This window comes from Monopterus albus, unplaced genomic scaffold, assembly GCF_001952655.1.
Source record: "Monopterus albus unplaced genomic scaffold, M_albus_1.0 scaffold13.1, whole genome shotgun sequence".
Taxonomy (NCBI): Eukaryota; Metazoa; Chordata; class Actinopteri; order Synbranchiformes; family Synbranchidae; genus Monopterus; species Monopterus albus.
In genome coordinates, this window is record NW_018127893.1 from 2,366,776 (window position 1) to 2,383,473 (window position 16,698).

Consider the following 16,698-nt stretch of genomic DNA (forward strand, 5'->3'; position numbering starts at 1 on the left):
TGTCAGTAATTGTATATTAATATTAAATCAGAAATTAGAAAGAAACAGCGAAAAGGGGAAGGTGATAAGAAAATTGCAGTGCAGGGCCTTGTGAATGTCATCCTTTGACAGTGTCCGCTTATTTTCTGTCCACTATAAAAATATCTTGAATGCCAAGGAAATGATCTTAAGAAAAAGAAACTGTGGTGTAAAATGGAGGAAGATGACACACTGTCAATCCTATGACTATAATGGAAACATTAAACTGCAAACTTCACAGGTCTGAGTTACAACAGGCTTCAACCTATTCTGTAAGCTGACTCTTAATGAGTTCTTTATACAATTCAAAATAATATGAAGTTATGCTGTCTTGATTTAATGTATATTCATGGTTTTTATTTGATTTGAAGCCCCTGCTGCTGGTTGAAATGGATGATCCATTAGCCTATAAATGCACATAAAATGATATTATGTTCTGTGTGATGGCTTCTTTCTAGTAGTAATCCCATTTCCTGGGGTCTGGTTATCTCTCTGTGTTGTCATGGAGTACGACCTGTCAGAGGCAGATGGACTTACTGTAGTAGCTATTCTGTACTGTATATTCTTGATGTGAGCATTGGCATTGTGCAGAGGGGATGCACATATTGATTACCTGGGGGCTGAACATGTTTGGTAAGTATTTGTTGTGATGTAGATGTTCCAACTCAAGATGAGATCACCATTTCCAGCAGCTAGAAACATTAAAAATGCTCCTGACAAGCAGTGACCATGAGTAGATGGTGTAAAAGATTTATAAAATTTCTATATTGACACACACATTTACATTTTTGATGTTATTTAATTATGGATCATACAACTTCAAGTTTTTGAGAGTCGTGGCCTCTGTGACGTCATGGAACTGACTCACAAGGCGTGTCTAAGCTGCACAAGACAGATCACAGCCAGTCATCACAGTGTGATTATAAAAAATACACTGGAATACTCTCTGGAAAGTGTGTCACACTAGCTGTAAATAGCACATATTCCTACCACAAAATCTGTCAAGATTTTACCTATAAGAACTGTATTTAATACTATTGTTACACTTGCTTTTTATTACAATAAAATGATACCTGTATGTCATTGTATTACTTATACCATATACTGTATTCTACATTTAGAGATATTCTGTAGTCCTGTCATCAAAATGTTTCTGTTCAACTCACCTATGTTCTGTGTATGTATCCTACTCAGGGAGGCTGGAATTCTCTCATGTGGGCAGCCTATAAAGGTCGCACAGATGTGGCCCAGCTGCTGCTGGAAAAAGGAGCTAACCCCAACATTACCGGTCAGGTACTGAGACTGGACACACTGTGTTCCTTCTTAATTCCCCCCATAGTAATAGGATGGTTGGCATTGTTACTTCATATCTGCACTGAGAGTTGCACAGATACTATGTATGTTTACAGTATATGACATGAATCTGTTGAACAGGAAAAGTTAATTGCGTGTAATGCAGTCTTTTGACTAACTGGTTATAAAGTGATGAACATTAGTTGTATATATCAGTGAACATAATTTTATAGTAAAAAAAAACTGAACACAACTACAGCCCTGTTCTTCAGCTGCACAGTGTGATGCCTACCCCATCACCTGCGGTTTCACTCATGTGAGGTGGCTTAAAGCATTAGTACAACTGCAGGCCTGACACTGATGATCAGTTGCTGTCAGCATGACTTAGCCCGTGTCCTCTGCCCAACAGTACAGCGTCTACCCCATTATCTGGGCTGCAGGTCGAGGCCACGCAGAGATTGTTCATCTACTGCTGCAGCACGGAGCCAAAGTCAACTGCTCAGACAAGGTAACTACATGCTGATACATGTTCATCATTTGCTTGCTTTTAATCACACAGATGATGGAGTTAGTGGTATAAACTTGAGGGATTACACAATCCACAACCACCTTAAAGTTTCAGAGTCCTTTTTCGCTCTTCCTTTGCTTATTATCCTTCCATCATTTATAAATTCCTGTGTTGTTAACGAAATCATCTCTTGCCTCTCATATCACATACACTCCATTTTCTTATTTTTTTCAGTATGGTACTACTCCTTTGATCTGGGCAGCCAGGAAGGGCCACTATGACAGTGTGATGCACCTTCTGGCCAACGGAGCTGATGTGGACCAGGAAGGAGCGGTAACTAGACTGCAGTTTACCCCTTATTAGTAGCATTCTAGAGAAACCCAACACTACCAGGTGGGGCTGGCCAGCCTATCACAGGGCTGACTCGGACAACCATTCATGCTCACACTCACACCTACATGTAATTTAAAGTTTGTTAACATGCTGACATGTTAGTGTTAAAGGGACCTTCAAATTGGAAATCTAAGTGGCGTCTCTGTCTTTTTTCAGAACTCAATGACGGCTCTGATTGTGGCAGTGAAAGGTGGCTACACAGAAGTTGTCAAGGAGCTGCTGAAGAGGAACCCAAATGTTAACATGACTGATAAGGATGGCAACACAGCCCTGGCCATCGCTGCCAAGGATGGACACATAGAGATTGTACAAGACCTGCTGGATGCTGGCACATACGTCAATATCCCAGACAGGGTAAGGCATCCTTGCTGCAGCATTTCCAGCCTGCTGTTTGACACCAACAGGGTTGTGTAAAGTGGTTGAATGAAGTAAAGTTAATGCCTCTCACTGTCTGTTTTTCTCTTCTCTCTCTTTCAGAGTGGGGAAACAATGCTGATTGGAGCAGTGAGAGGAGGTCATGTGGAGATAGTCCGAGCTCTGCTGAACAAATACGCTGATATTGACGTCAGGGGCCAGGTAGGCGCTCCTTTCCCATTGTATTTGCTGCCTTATTGATGTTTGAAAGCAGGCAGGAGGCATTCTTGTATTCTCTGTGTAAAATGTCACTGCTACTCAATACTGTTTATTTAGCTCTGTTTTTCTTGGTAAAGTGAACTTTAATGCTTGGGTGAAAATGTATTACTGCTACATAAACAGACAATTTGATGCACTGTGCATAGTGATACTAATATACTGCATTCTGCTATTTCAACACTGTGCATATGGTTTTTGCATTTCTGACAGTTTATATTTTCTCAGATGAATAAGAAATTTTTTGCCTTGTCCTTTCTGTATCAGGATGGAAAGACTGCCCTCTACTGGGCAGTGGAGAAAGGCAATGCTACCATGGTGAGAGACATCCTGCAGTGTAACCCTGACACAGAGAGCTGCACCAAGGTATGGCATCCTCAGAAGCAAAGAAGTAAAAGACAGTCTTTCTTAACATTTAATGTTAAATTTATGAAACGTTACTTCTAAAGTAACATACTCCTGAAATCCGTTGCTACTGACCACAAGAATTAACAATATACATTACCCTTGGTTTTCTTTCTCTCTGAAAAACTGTTGTGTGTAGGTGAAATGTTGTATATGTTTGTGTTGTAGGAGGGTGAGACCCCACTTATCAAAGCAACAAAAATGAGGAACATAGAGATAGTGGAGCTGCTGCTTGATAAAGGAGCCAAGGTGGCTGCAGTTGACAAGGTACAGTTTAACACACGCACGTGACATGCGCTTGTACAGAATGTACTCAATGGCGTCATTTAGTTTATTATTAACCTGGAGAATAATTTTTTGCCCGCTGTGTTATAAGTAGTTACCGTTCAGTTTTCAGTGAGCAGTTTTCAATTTAGTTTGTTTTGTTTTCCACACAGAAAGGAGACACCCCCCTCCACATTGCCATCCGAGGACGAAGCCGAAAATTGGCTGAGCTGCTTCTGAGGAACCCTAAAGATGGCCGCCTCCTGTACCGTCCCAACAAAGCTGGAGAGACACCTTACAACATTGACTGCACCCACCAGAAAAGCATCCTTACACAGATTTTTGGAGCCAGTAAGACCCTCTTCTCCATGCTATGTCCTTCATAAAGATGGAGTATAGCCTTTATCTCCTGCCATCTTCATCTACACCGCTATGTTTGCATTCTTACATTTCTTAATCACTTTTTTTTCTCAGAGCACCTTTCCCCCTCTGAGTCAGATGGAGACATGTTGGGTTATGACCTGTATAGCAGCGCTTTAGCAGACATCCTGAGCGAGCCCACCATGCAGCCACCTATCTGTGTTGGCCTGTATGCTCAGTGGGGTAGTGGCAAGTCTTTCCTTCTTAAGAAACTAGAGGGTAAGTGATCCCACTGCATCATAAAGCCATCTTATACAAAGATGAAAAATAAAAAATGTGGACATTTGCTTATTGGGTTTGAGGCTTTTCTCAGTTTCTTTAGTTATTTAATTGTCCTGACGCCTGTTCCTTCTTCTCCTCTTGTCCACCAGATGAGATGAAGACATTTGCGGGCCAGCAGATAGAGCCGTTGTTCCAATTCTCATGGCTGGTGGTCTTCCTCACATTGCTACTCTGCGGCTCAGTCACTGTGATTCTGGGCTTTTCTGTTAATCCCAAGCTGGCGATTGCCGTCTCCCTCACCCTCCTAACCATCCTCTACATCTTTTTTGGTGAGGTGGTTGCTATTCACAAAAAGCATCTGCTGATGTGAACCATGGCTTGCAAAAAAGAGATCTCGCTAGATGTACAATCAAGAATTGTTGAATCGCAGTATAGGTGGGAGAGGGTTTCAAAGTAATCTCAAAGTGTTTATATATCCATCAGTCTGCAGTTAGACAGAGTTCCAAGTGGATTAAATAGAAATGCTTATTCATATGTTTGTATAAAGCTATTACAATTCTTTATTAAAGATGTATAAAAATATCATGAACACATAGGTCTTCTAAATGTAGAAATCTCCACTAACATTGGGCCCTGAAACAGTCTTTGGATTATTCAAAAAAAGCACTACCCATTTATACAAAGTGATGCTTTTCTGTGTGATGCTTTTGAAACTGCTCTGCTCACTAGAGGGAGCCATTACACAACCAGTATCAAACATGATGATGACTTGAGTTTCTTAACTTAAATAGAGAACAGAGCTTAATGTTATGAATTGTGAGCTCAGTGAAATGCTAAAAAGACGAAAACTCCCTGGCTGACCATCTCATATACTCTGTCCAGTTTTGGTGTACTTTGGAAGCCGACGTGAGAGGGAGAGCTGGAACTGGGCATGGGTCATCAGCACCCGTCTGGCACGCCAAGTCGGTTACATGGAGCTGCTGCTCAAACTGATGTTTGTCAACCCCCCTGAACTTCCTGAGCAGACTACCCGTGCACTGCCTGTCAGGTGACTGTGACAGATATACACAGGCACAGAAATACCCTCATTATAGTCCCTGCAGTTTTCTTCTGTAATATTACAGTATCACTCTCCCAGGTCCAAGACAAAAGATGTGAACATTTCAGTGTTTCCTGCGTATAAAGAGGTTTGGCGTGGCTGCACATTTGAATGTTCCCAGCGGAAACACTGCATTTGTTAACAATTGGTTTGCCACACTACATTCATTATAAGTATTAAACTCAGCTGTAGGTTGCAGCGTATCTAAGAGAAATACTCATTCTCCTGTCTTTCTCACACATCACACAGGTTCTTGTTCACCGATTATAATCGCCTGTCCAGTGTTGGAGGGGAGACTTCTATGGCTGAGATGATTGCCACACTCTCAGATGCCTGCGAGAGGGAGTTTGGCTTCATGGCCACCAGACTCTTCAGAGTTTTCAAGAATGATGAGGTCCAAGGTGACTGGATCTCAGCACTGAAATGTTGTAAAAGCTAGAGTGCACAGAGCTCTATGCTTACGTTTGCTTTTATGGGGACTCGATATGAACACAGACAAAACTTTACAGCCACAGTTATGTTTTTAAATAAAAAAAAAATTAATGCTTCTACCTCAGTATTAAACAATGACAAAAGTAGTAACATATTAACGGTCAGTGTGTTGGAGCTGGTCTGAACCGACCACAGTTGGTGAAGGAATAGAGCCTTGAAGAAGAGGAGATAACAGCTGCTCTACTGGACAGAACACGACAGTTAGGTCTTTGCTTAGCCTAATAAGCTAACACACTGTGACAAACTGTGGTGTGACAAACTCAGAACACATTTATTTCTACTTTAGCCAGACTTTAAGTAGTGCTTGTCTTCATATGGTGACATTGAAATGCCCTGCAGTCTGTCTTGACAATAAAACCAAAATAAAAAGAGGTGAAATGTATTCTTGTTTAACAGCACAGTTAACCATTTCCCTTAATCGGATTTCTTGTAATTGGTATTTACTTGCATCAGTACAAAATGAGATTGTTGGGAATGGGACTCCTTTAAGCATAATGGTGCTTTTGTAATCATGCTAGTGCTTAAAACTAACTGTTGAGCCGGTGTTTTCCTCATTAACAACCATGTGAAGGTAGTCATAAAGCTAGTCTGTGTAGGAAGTGGAAGAAAAAATGTTTTCCTAATATTTTGTACTCCTGCATTCTTCTAATACCCCAGGTAAGAAGTGGAAGAAAACATGTTGTGTTCCGTCCTTCGTGCTGTTTGCCTTGACAGTTGGATGCCTGATCACTGGTCTGGCACTGTTGGCCATTTTTAAGGTGAGTTAGATCAGTGAACTGTGAACCCTATGTTCAAACTGTATGTATTCTGACCAGTAGATCACTGGATGCTCCAGTATTCAGTTTCAGTGCTTTTATTTCCTAGGTGGACCCTGATAACTTGACTATAAATGCAGTGCTAATAGCTATGGCCAGCGTGGTGGGCCTCGCCTTATTGCTCAACATTAAGACCTGGTGGCAGGTGGCTGACTCTGTCTTCAACTCCCAGAGGAAACGCCTGCACAGTGCTGCCAACAACTTGCACAAACTCAAGAGCGAAGGATTTATGAAGGTAGATTAATTCACTGCGTCTACTCAAAGGGAATTGAAGTTGTAGTCCCTAATCCAGCCAGTTTCCTTTCTCACTTAATTATTGAAAATGTCTTTTAGTTTATTATTTTTCTTCCCCACCTCTCACCAGGTTCTGAAGCATGAGGTGGAGCTAATGTCAAAAATGGCCAAAACTATTGATGGCTTCACCCAGAACCAGACGCGTATGGCCGTCATCATCGACGGACTGGATGCCTGTGAGCAGGACAAAGTGCTGCAGATGCTGGACACAGTATGTGTTCACACGTGCTTATGCACATCTCTGCAGTGCAGCCACCCCGGTGTTCCCAGCTGCCTCAGCTCTCCTCCAAGTTTAGATTCTTCTTCCCAGCTGCTGTAATAGAATTTCCTTTAGCCAAATGTTATTATTTGGCAAAATAATCCCAGAGAAGATGGCAGCCTCCTGTGTGCTAATGTAATCTTCTCATCTCTGCAGGCAACTCTCAGTCACTGTGAAACCATTTTCTGTTCAGAGAAATTCAGACACAGCACTCTGAAATCCATTTTTTGTAGTCTACACAAATTGCAAAATTAAATCTTTATGTTTTTATAGTAAGCGTGCTGTGTCTACTAGATAATGTGAGTTAAAGATGCCGACATTATGTGATGGTACTGACAGCTGCTGTAGGGACAGAGGTTTTTCATCTTCTGGGGCAAGCCTGAGGATGCTGGCCAGTGGTTAACAAACACTGTATGCACGTAGCACAAATCGATGTCCTGTGACACTTGCAAATGTCCCTAATTTAGCCGAGTGGAAATCTCCAACACCACGAGGACAGTCAGCTTTCACAGGTGTCATTAATTTTAAGTACTACACCTGACTGTTGCCTCTAGCTGCCTTGTTGTTGATTAATTATATTGTAATCCACTCAAATTGTGCTACACACTGTACAGTGTGTAGTGAGTCATGTAGTGAATCAGTGTGTAGTGAATCATATCAGATCCATGTCAAAGCTCTGTATAAATAATGACGTTTTTCCCATTAAAAGTAACAACGGCAGTCTGACACCATAAAAAAAACATATTTTATGGAATAACTAAAAAGGCATCCTTTACAGACTATCCTATGGTTCTTTTCTCACTCCAGGTGAGGGTACTCTTCTCCAAAGGCCCCTTTATCTCCATCTTTGCCAGTGACCCTCATATTATCATCAAAGCCATCAATCAAAACCTCAACAGCGTGCTGAGAGACTCCAACATCAACGGCCATGACTACATGAGAAACATTGTCCACTTGCCAGTATTTCTCAACAGCAGAGGCTTCATTAAAGCCAAGAAGCTGTGCATGGCAGCCGCCTCCAATGGAGAGGTATTTCTTGCTGAAGGTAAAGGAAAAAGACTAATATATGATATGATATATACACATATATCAGAATTGGGCCATTGACAGATTCAGAAGCTGTAGTTGTTTTTGAATGGAGATATCTAATATTTGGTGTTCATTTTTGTTATTCACAGGCATCGGTCAGCTGTCATTTTCATTGTCTCAACCTCTCTCTTACCAGGATGCAATGAAGACCTGGACAGGAAGTTATCTCAGAACAGTTTGGGCCCAGATCAAGTCAAGATTGGCAGCAAGAACACCCTAAACCGCAGGGTAACAGCAGTTCAAGTCCAAATTTATTAGTGTATACCAGTGTCATGTACAGTGTTTTGTTGGAGTTCACAGTTTCACATCAGTGGTTCCTGACCCTACTATGGCACCCAAACAGAAGATCCCCCTGCTCAGATGGCTGGATATGTAATATGAGTTTTAGATGGAAGAATGGTAATAATAATAATAGACAGGCAATAATAGAAATACAAGTGGAAGAATAGGATCATTTAAGTCCAAATTAGATATAGCAAGCACTGTGTAAATAGACACACTGCACACCCCATCATAACCCAGAACAACCAATTCAAAAAAGTCAACCATGAAGACAAATTGCAGAGGATTTTGATACAAAATTGAAAAGGAAATACATAGAATGGGGTAAAATAAATGCGTTTTCCAATCACACTCATTCCCATAACATTTATGTTATCTGGAAATATGAAACTGAAAATTAATACTTGATATCTTGACAATCAAACAAAAATAAAATGGGCCACACCTAAAATTGAAAACACTGGGTTAGGGTTAGAGATGCTGCTTTAGAAAGACACTGCTCTGTCTTCTCAGCCTCCTCCCTGAAGGGGATGTTCAGTTCAGGCATGGTGTTGGCAGGCAGCTCAGAGGCCAGAGGATAGAAGGAGACGCACAGAGATGAAAAGAGAGAGGTGCTCGGTGTGTGGTCAGGGTTCCTGGTGTAATTGATGTAATGGCTGTTTACTCCTCCTGCTGAGTTGCCACAGCCTAATGACAAGGCCTAGCAGCAGTGGTTGCCTGTGACAAAACATTGGCACCAGGTCTGCTGGCAGGAGGCTAAGTGACTCTGCTGCTCTCACTGATGCTTTCCTCCCCCCCTGCAAGACCTTGCCACTACCCCCCTCTCTTGCTCGCTCGCTTGTTTGTTTGTTTGACATTTGTTTATACCTTTGGTTTATCTAGTACCCTCAGTTATTGGTTTTGGCCCTTTTATAACTGGATGGGATGCTCTTTTATTTGCCCTCTGCCACTAGCTAGCTCTTGGCAGGAGGGCCCACTTTCTACAAGTGGAGTTTAAAATGAGGGCAGGAGGGGAAAATGAATGAGTGGCTCTCCAGTTCCATGTGACTTCACCAGTTGGGGTTGACATTATGCTTGTCTCTAGCATTCCATTGATTAGAATGAAATGAAACACCTTTACAAGTAAATTAAATATGCTGGTCTACACTGTTAAAACAGTTTTCTGCTTCCAAATTGAAATGTAGAAAGTTGTATGGTTTTTTTTAGGTGCTGAACTCAAATGACCTTTAAAAGAGCTGATTGGATATAATTTTCAACATCTATGTTTTATTCCAGTGTGCAAAAACTGACATGTAAAGATAATGACACCTTTTGACTTAAGTAGAGAATATGGCTGATGTATACAACAAAGCGCTTGATGTATGAATGAACAAGTGGCTTAGTTAAACAAAAATGTCTTGTACTGCCTGAGACACAACACCAGCCTGATGCTTCACCTAAGAATCTTGTTGTATCAAAGCAAACATTTGATCCACTCAGAGGTTTAGTTATTATTTTTTGTTTGCTTAGCGATCTTTCCTTCTGGAATTTGACAAAAATTTGTTATTTCCAAGCTAAATTCTTACAAAGCATAACTACTCAACAATTTTAGATATCAACCACTTGTCCACTTGTCAACCATTTTTGGTTTATATTGTAGTGAGCAAATACAAAATCTGTCATCTAAAAAAAAAAAAAAAAAGAATCAATATACTGTAGATCAGAACATCAGTCACACAGGGCTACCTGTACCGGCTTCAGGCCTGGCTGGGTAGTGGCCATATGTTCCATCTCTCTGAGAAAGAGGCCCTGAAACTGGAGTTATGACTTCAAAGTCAACCAAAAGACTTGCCTTGGCCCATGACCATAACAGCTGTCTGATATCCTCACAGATGTTCTCTGGTAGATCTGTGTCAGTAGCTTGCCTGTGTGTCATGACTGTTCAGCTTTGGACAATGACACTTTGATTTTTATTTGCAGTCACAGAGAATTATATGGTTTTCTCATGAGGAGGTATGGAAGGAGTGATGAATGACAGTGTGAAGGCGGAAAACAGCAATTGCTTTCACTCAAACCCTTTCAGACAATTAAATTGCTGGGTAAACCTGACAGTCCCTAAATATTCATGTACTAGTGAAAAATTAATAATGTCATGGATATGCTGAAATAACAACTTCATACACTGTAGGATGATAGTAATATAATCCCAGGAATGTATAACCTAGCTGGGTGTATGTACTGTTGAACATGGATAGGGTTTGGATCCATCCATCTTTGCTTCAGCTTATCCAGGCTTATGTTTTTATAATGATATGGCCTGAGATCATATATTTACCCTGAAACGCCTGCTGTCCTATCTCATGATGCACAGCTTGCAGCCACGGTGGTGCATAAGTTCTCAGACCACTACCAGGGTCAAAATTTATGTGATGCTGTTGTTTATCTTATTGTTGCTTTTAACATTTGTCTTTAGAGAGCTAATTTTTTTTTTAAGATTTTGTATTGGTTCCCACATTTCATTTCCTGCTTGTATACTACATAAAATCATACACTGTAAAGATGCAGTCTTGATTCTTTTCAAAGTTTTGATATGATTATTCACTGTCACTTAATGTTTGGTGCCATGATTGGATGATACAAGCTGCAATGAAATCACAAGCGAAACAGGAAACACGGTGGATCCAAAGATGTCAACATTCATGCTCTCATGGTAACTTGACTTTCTGGTTGTCTTTGTATGCTTTCTGTCTGTTAAGGACACATACCGGCGCCGCCAGATGCAGAGGAGCATCACCAGACAGATGTCCTTTGACCTGACCAAACTGCTGGTGACCGAGGACTGGTTCAGTGACATTAGCCCACAGACCATGAGGAGGCTGGTCAACATTGTTTCTATCACAGGTAAAGAATAGGCTGCTCTCTGCTGTACCCCCACCCTCATCTCAAAACATGAGTAAATCAGTTTGTTTTACAGCTAAATTAAAGTGGTTTAACCTTATTTAAGGAGACCGGATGGCTCACTCATTCTTAATGCGTTGATTTTTAACTTGAGTCAGCCATTGGGTAAACATTAGTGGATTTGGAAGAGAACAAAACTGATGGTATTTGCTCCTAGGCTAACATGGTTGCAGAGGTGATGCTTTTGACACAAGCATTTTAATGGGAAGCATATTTTGAATTAAGCTTAAAAAGGTTTACATTACAAGTAGTTATTCATTACAATGACAACACAACAGAGACTTTTTGTTCACCCACAAATGTATTAATACATTAACAGATAATGTAAGAGCAACAGAACTAAGGAGCAGTATAGCAGACCTCGACTAGCTTGTTTATACCCTGCCCATACAGTCTGTCAGATGCTTGCAGGGTGTGATAACATGTCATGTAACAACAATATCGTCCTGTATGAAAGGATCTCAGTGACATTTGAGCTTTGGACAGATTATTAACTGACCATCAGGGGGATTCACAATTCTAAGATGCTTGTTTTCTCAGGGAAATTATGATTACACTGACCAGCAACTCCTCTGCACGACTGTTGACAGGTCGTTTGTTGCGGGCCAATCAGATCATCTTCAATTGGGATCGGCTGGCATCATGGATCAACCTGACAGAGGAATGGCCATACAGGACATCGTGGATTATCCTCTTTCTGGAAGAGAATGATGGAGTGTCTGACCAAGTCACCCTCAAGACCATTTATGAGAGGTACAAACACACATAGACAGATACAATTATTATGTATAAGATGTACAGAATTCTTAAGTACACTTTTATACTGTCTCATATTCCTTCCCTTCTGTTCTTCTCATCTTACTTGGTGCACAGTATTGGCAAACTGAGACTACTTTTTACATCAGATAAAATGTGAATTATCTCAATGGAAGATTGTGGCAAAGGAATTCAGCCAAATCATCCAGCTTCTCTCAGTAAAACTCTTTAAATCCTCCCCAAATATATCAACAAGTAAAAACCACAGTCTCAGTGTTGGGGTCATATTATTTGTTGTTCACTCTGAAATACTAATGCAAGTAACTTCGACCAGCAGGTGGCACTAGAGGATTTTGTTTCCTATTTGGGATACACTAGGGCACATTAACTGCCAGTGGCTGTGAGTACCACACTAATTGGCAACTGAAAGACAGATTTTATAATTAATCATAATGCACAAGGAAAATGTCTGTATTGCAGTATAGCCCTGACTTCTCTAGATCCATGGCGCCACATGAGACAGCTTAAGCTCAAATGTTTTTTTACTTGAGTGGTAAAGGGAAAATCTTGTCTGTGTATATAATATGAGTGTGTATGCCATTTTATGTTTGTGGTTATGGATGCTTTTAGATCTGCTCACCATAAACAAGAAGAGGAGGCCAAATTAATCTGAACTGCTGGGTTTAGGTGCTGTTGTGCTTCAGTTGCTGGCCTTTAAAGGTTGCACTCTGTCACAATACACTTGCACCCATGACTTCTGTCCCTGGGAAGTGTCACAGACAGTTACTGTCAGCCAGTCAGTAGATTCAGCAGACTACTGTCCTTCCCCCATCTCCAAGGCAAACCACCACCTCATTAGACTAGGTTTTGGCTGTTTGGTTTTCAAAGGACAGTAAGTATTAGTTCCCATTCTTTCTAAGTGTTACTTGGGACATGTACAGATAGTGGGAGGGAATGAGAAGCTTCTTCATCAGAAAGCTGGATATTGTGATCTCTGACTTGTTAATTTATGCAGGAAAAAACTTTGTCATGTTAAAGTATAGTGGACACCCAAAAGAAAATATCCATATTTTTGACATAATTGTTATGGCAAATAAAACAGAGAGACTAGCACAGCCATAAAATTATGCAGCGTTTCTACATCTACTAAAGGGTCTGGATTCAAGTGCCTTTACCACAGCATGGGATTGTGCATACACTGCTCATTAGACTTAATATAGCCATGGTCCTGTCTCTCTTTATCTTCCTCCTCACTGGGTGTCTTTCCAAATGGCTGCTCTGTTCCGCAGTGGTCATCAGAGAGCCGGCCTTAATGATGATGACAGGAAGCCTCGAACAGGCTAAACACAACGCCTTGCCTAGAGGCCTTATCTCTTACGCTGATCTTCTGCTGATAAGACTCAGGCCTCTGCCTGTGTATCTTTTTCTGTCTCTCTGCTCTGTTCTTCCTCTTTCTTATGATCTAGAGCTTTTGAGGTCCCTTTTTTTTTGTTCTGAATGATTTATTCAGTCATTTTCCCTTAGCAATGGATGAGCACTGGCCTCCTAGAACCTTGGGCCCCTTCTCCTGACTGTATGTTTGCTTAAGAATTGAATAGCTAATTCTCTTTGCATACCTTATAATTTGTGTATATGAATACACACATGCACAGCACATGCTGTGCACACATATCACACATCTTCTTTTTGTAGCTTCAACCATTTGACTATTTCCTGTATGTAATAATAGGCATCTTTTTGCTTAATTCTGTTACCATAAAACCAACGTGCTTCAGACCTCACACATATTCTTTGTTTGCTTTTTAGCCTGCGTACATGTGTACGAGTTGCTGTGTGCAGCCATTTTTACACAGCAGAACTGCACATCCCCTTGAGCATTACTAAGTGAATATATTAGTGGTGAAGTGAACGTGAGGGTGAGTCAGCCCCTTATAGGTCAACTGTCGCCATGCATCTCAGTCACAAGACAGCGTGCACGTCCTCTGTTCTCTACTTTGTAAAGCTGGCTAAAGCTTGATTGGCCACAGCACACAGACATGTTATATATTGTAAATCATTTTTGTTTCCAGTTCCATCAGTGAAAAATGAAAAGGCAGGGTTTATCTTTGCCTAAAGCCTTTTAAATACAGCTCGGTGCCAGAAGATAAACTCAGTCCTATCTAGACTGTTAAATTAAAACTAAATTAACCCTGACTCTGCTACACCACATGGAAATGTGTGAATAATATAGAGTGCCTCTCAGTGATGAAGTTGACAGCCTCTTTCTATTGCATGTACCTATAAAAGAGAGGAAAAAAATAGAAACACTCGCCCACCTTCCTCATATCTCACACAAACACACGTGTTCAAAACAGCTAAAAGCTGTTTTTAGCAACTTGCCTGGCAATAACAAATGTCCATGAAGGGATGTGATATGTCATTGCCGGACAGGGCGTGAAAAGAAACATGCAGTGCTAATTCCCATAGCAGAAGCAGACCAGTACAGCCTTCCTAATCTGATGGAGAATGTGTAATCGGTTAATAACCTCAAGTGATTTCTATCATTAACAATAAGGCTGGAGGCTGCCTATACTACGGCAAGGTAGTGGGGAAAGAAGTGTGTAACAAAGAAGGCACTCTCTGTAAGAGATACTGGCTCAAAGCAATCAAACTTGCACACACGTAGTTAGTCTCACTAGTTGTGCAGGAAAAATTACAAATGGCACCTCGAGCAGAGAGCTAGCGTCACGACCTGCCCAGCACGCTGGCAGAAACTGAGCAGAAAACAAAACAAGAAGTGTTTGGGACCAGCCCTCCTATTTGTAGCTGTCAAATTAACAACCCCAAATCCATGTTTTGAATGCTGTTTTTTTTACCACTAGCAAATTGAATTTGGAGTGAGCAGCCTTGTGGCTGTCATTTTCAGAGACATCATTTCTTCCTTCTCAGTATCGTCTCTTGTCAGGAGTTGGCTGGTCCTTGTTTTAGCTGCCATTAGAGACTTAATGGCTATAGCAAACCTGCTTCATGGTTATTGCTTTAAAGCAGCCCTGCCATTTCCAGAGACTGTTAATGGGCTTTAGAATGTTTATTTCCTTGATGCTGTTTAGACTCATTACATTACATTTAATGGAAGCTCTTCTGTAGAGTGACTTCATGTGACTGAAGTAACTATGGCTTCTGGATGTTTTTCAAAGGCACTCCTTTTGGACACATGGTGGTTGTTGTTGTTGTTGTGACCTTTTAGAGTTTACTCACTTTTTTATTCTGCATTTAGATCTCCATTAGCTTTCATAAAATGGCTGTAGTCCTCCCAGGGAAGTGTGTGTGTCTTTGTATTACATCATGAGGACCGAAACCTGTTAACACACTGTGGGGACTCGGCCAAATCACTGAATTTTAGGGTGGCAACATGGTTTAGGGTTAGGATGAAGTTAGGTGAAGTGTTAGGGTCAGGTGTTAGGCATTAGGCAGATAGTGGTTATGGTTACGTTTAGGATAAGTCTACAGGAAATGAATGTAAGTCAATGTAAAGTCCCCACAAGGAATGAAAACACAGCGGTGTGTGTTGATGTTTTGTGAATTTAATAACCAAAAATCCAAACTCTCATACCTAAATTGCAGCCGTTCCCTTCAAAGATGAAGACCTAAATAAATTTGCTCATGTAATGTCAAGGCATGGCTGTACCTGACACTGTTTATTTTGTTATACTTTAGACATTGAGACAGAAGTCATGCTGACATGTAGAGCTGAAATAATATAATTTGCATTATTCACTAGATTCTGATATTTTACAGAAAGATTAATTCATTGTAGGAGGAAAAGCTCTTGAGAATCAATGGCCCCTTTTTCACTGCCCACTCAATGTGGGCTACAATTTGATGCCACACCATGTAAAAATACAAACCCATTGCTGATCTGTGCTGACTTGACATCTTTGTAAAAGCGTAGAGGCAGCTTAGGGAAGAAACGGTGAGATGTTTGATGACATGCAATTTATGCACACTAACATTTCTTACAGTTTAGTTTGAGTTCCTGTAATATGTAAAGCCGTCATAATAAAGGCATTGATGTATGAGGCATGATCAGCTAAGGACTGTGTAATGAAATCTGTAAACATCCCGTAACAGTGTCACTTGATGTATCTAATGATTAGATTATTTACTTTTTGTCGGTGCTCATTTGTTTGAAAATGAAGTAGGGTTCTCTGTTAATGGCTTAACATATTTGGATCTAATGATGTATGGGGCGGGTTCAGTTGAACCTCAGAAAGTTTATCCCTGGACACCCAGATCCCATTTTCAGCACGGGGAAAAAAAAAAGTGTCACTGGTCCACTGAGCAGGTTCCTGCATTGCTCTGACATCTGGTGCCCTATCTGTGCCAGGATGCCCCCGCCGCACTCAGGAGTGTGTTTCTGGCACTGCACCTGAATCTTCTGTTCATTACACACACCTAGTCATACATACACACAAATTATTGCATGTCATACACATATAGACGCACAGACACAGGAGTTGTGGTTAAAAGCACGTATTTTGTA

At 40.9% G+C, this 16,698-nt stretch overlaps 1 protein-coding gene across 2 annotated transcripts in view; it reads left to right on the forward strand.

The window, feature by feature from the left end:
• Window positions 1-16,698, forward strand: part of kidins220a (kinase D-interacting substrate 220a) — a 44,923-nt gene that overhangs the window by 5,706 nt on the left and 22,519 nt on the right. For both annotated transcript variants that reach the window (XM_020590894.1, XM_020590895.1), the window contains exons 5-23: window positions 1,213-1,311; window positions 1,721-1,819; window positions 2,054-2,152; window positions 2,369-2,566; window positions 2,690-2,788; window positions 3,110-3,208; window positions 3,416-3,514; window positions 3,685-3,862; window positions 3,986-4,150; window positions 4,303-4,482; window positions 5,036-5,201; window positions 5,502-5,653; window positions 6,402-6,502; window positions 6,609-6,794; window positions 6,924-7,064; window positions 7,920-8,157; window positions 8,338-8,429; window positions 11,219-11,363; window positions 12,011-12,173. In XM_020590894.1, coding sequence (XP_020446550.1) covers window positions 1,213-1,311; window positions 1,721-1,819; window positions 2,054-2,152; window positions 2,369-2,566; window positions 2,690-2,788; window positions 3,110-3,208; window positions 3,416-3,514; window positions 3,685-3,862; window positions 3,986-4,150; window positions 4,303-4,482; window positions 5,036-5,201; window positions 5,502-5,653; window positions 6,402-6,502; window positions 6,609-6,794; window positions 6,924-7,064; window positions 7,920-8,157; window positions 8,338-8,429; window positions 11,219-11,363; window positions 12,011-12,173 — 2,699 coding nt within the window. The remainder of the gene's footprint in view (window positions 1-1,212; window positions 1,312-1,720; window positions 1,820-2,053; window positions 2,153-2,368; window positions 2,567-2,689; window positions 2,789-3,109; window positions 3,209-3,415; window positions 3,515-3,684; window positions 3,863-3,985; window positions 4,151-4,302; window positions 4,483-5,035; window positions 5,202-5,501; window positions 5,654-6,401; window positions 6,503-6,608; window positions 6,795-6,923; window positions 7,065-7,919; window positions 8,158-8,337; window positions 8,430-11,218; window positions 11,364-12,010; window positions 12,174-16,698) is intronic.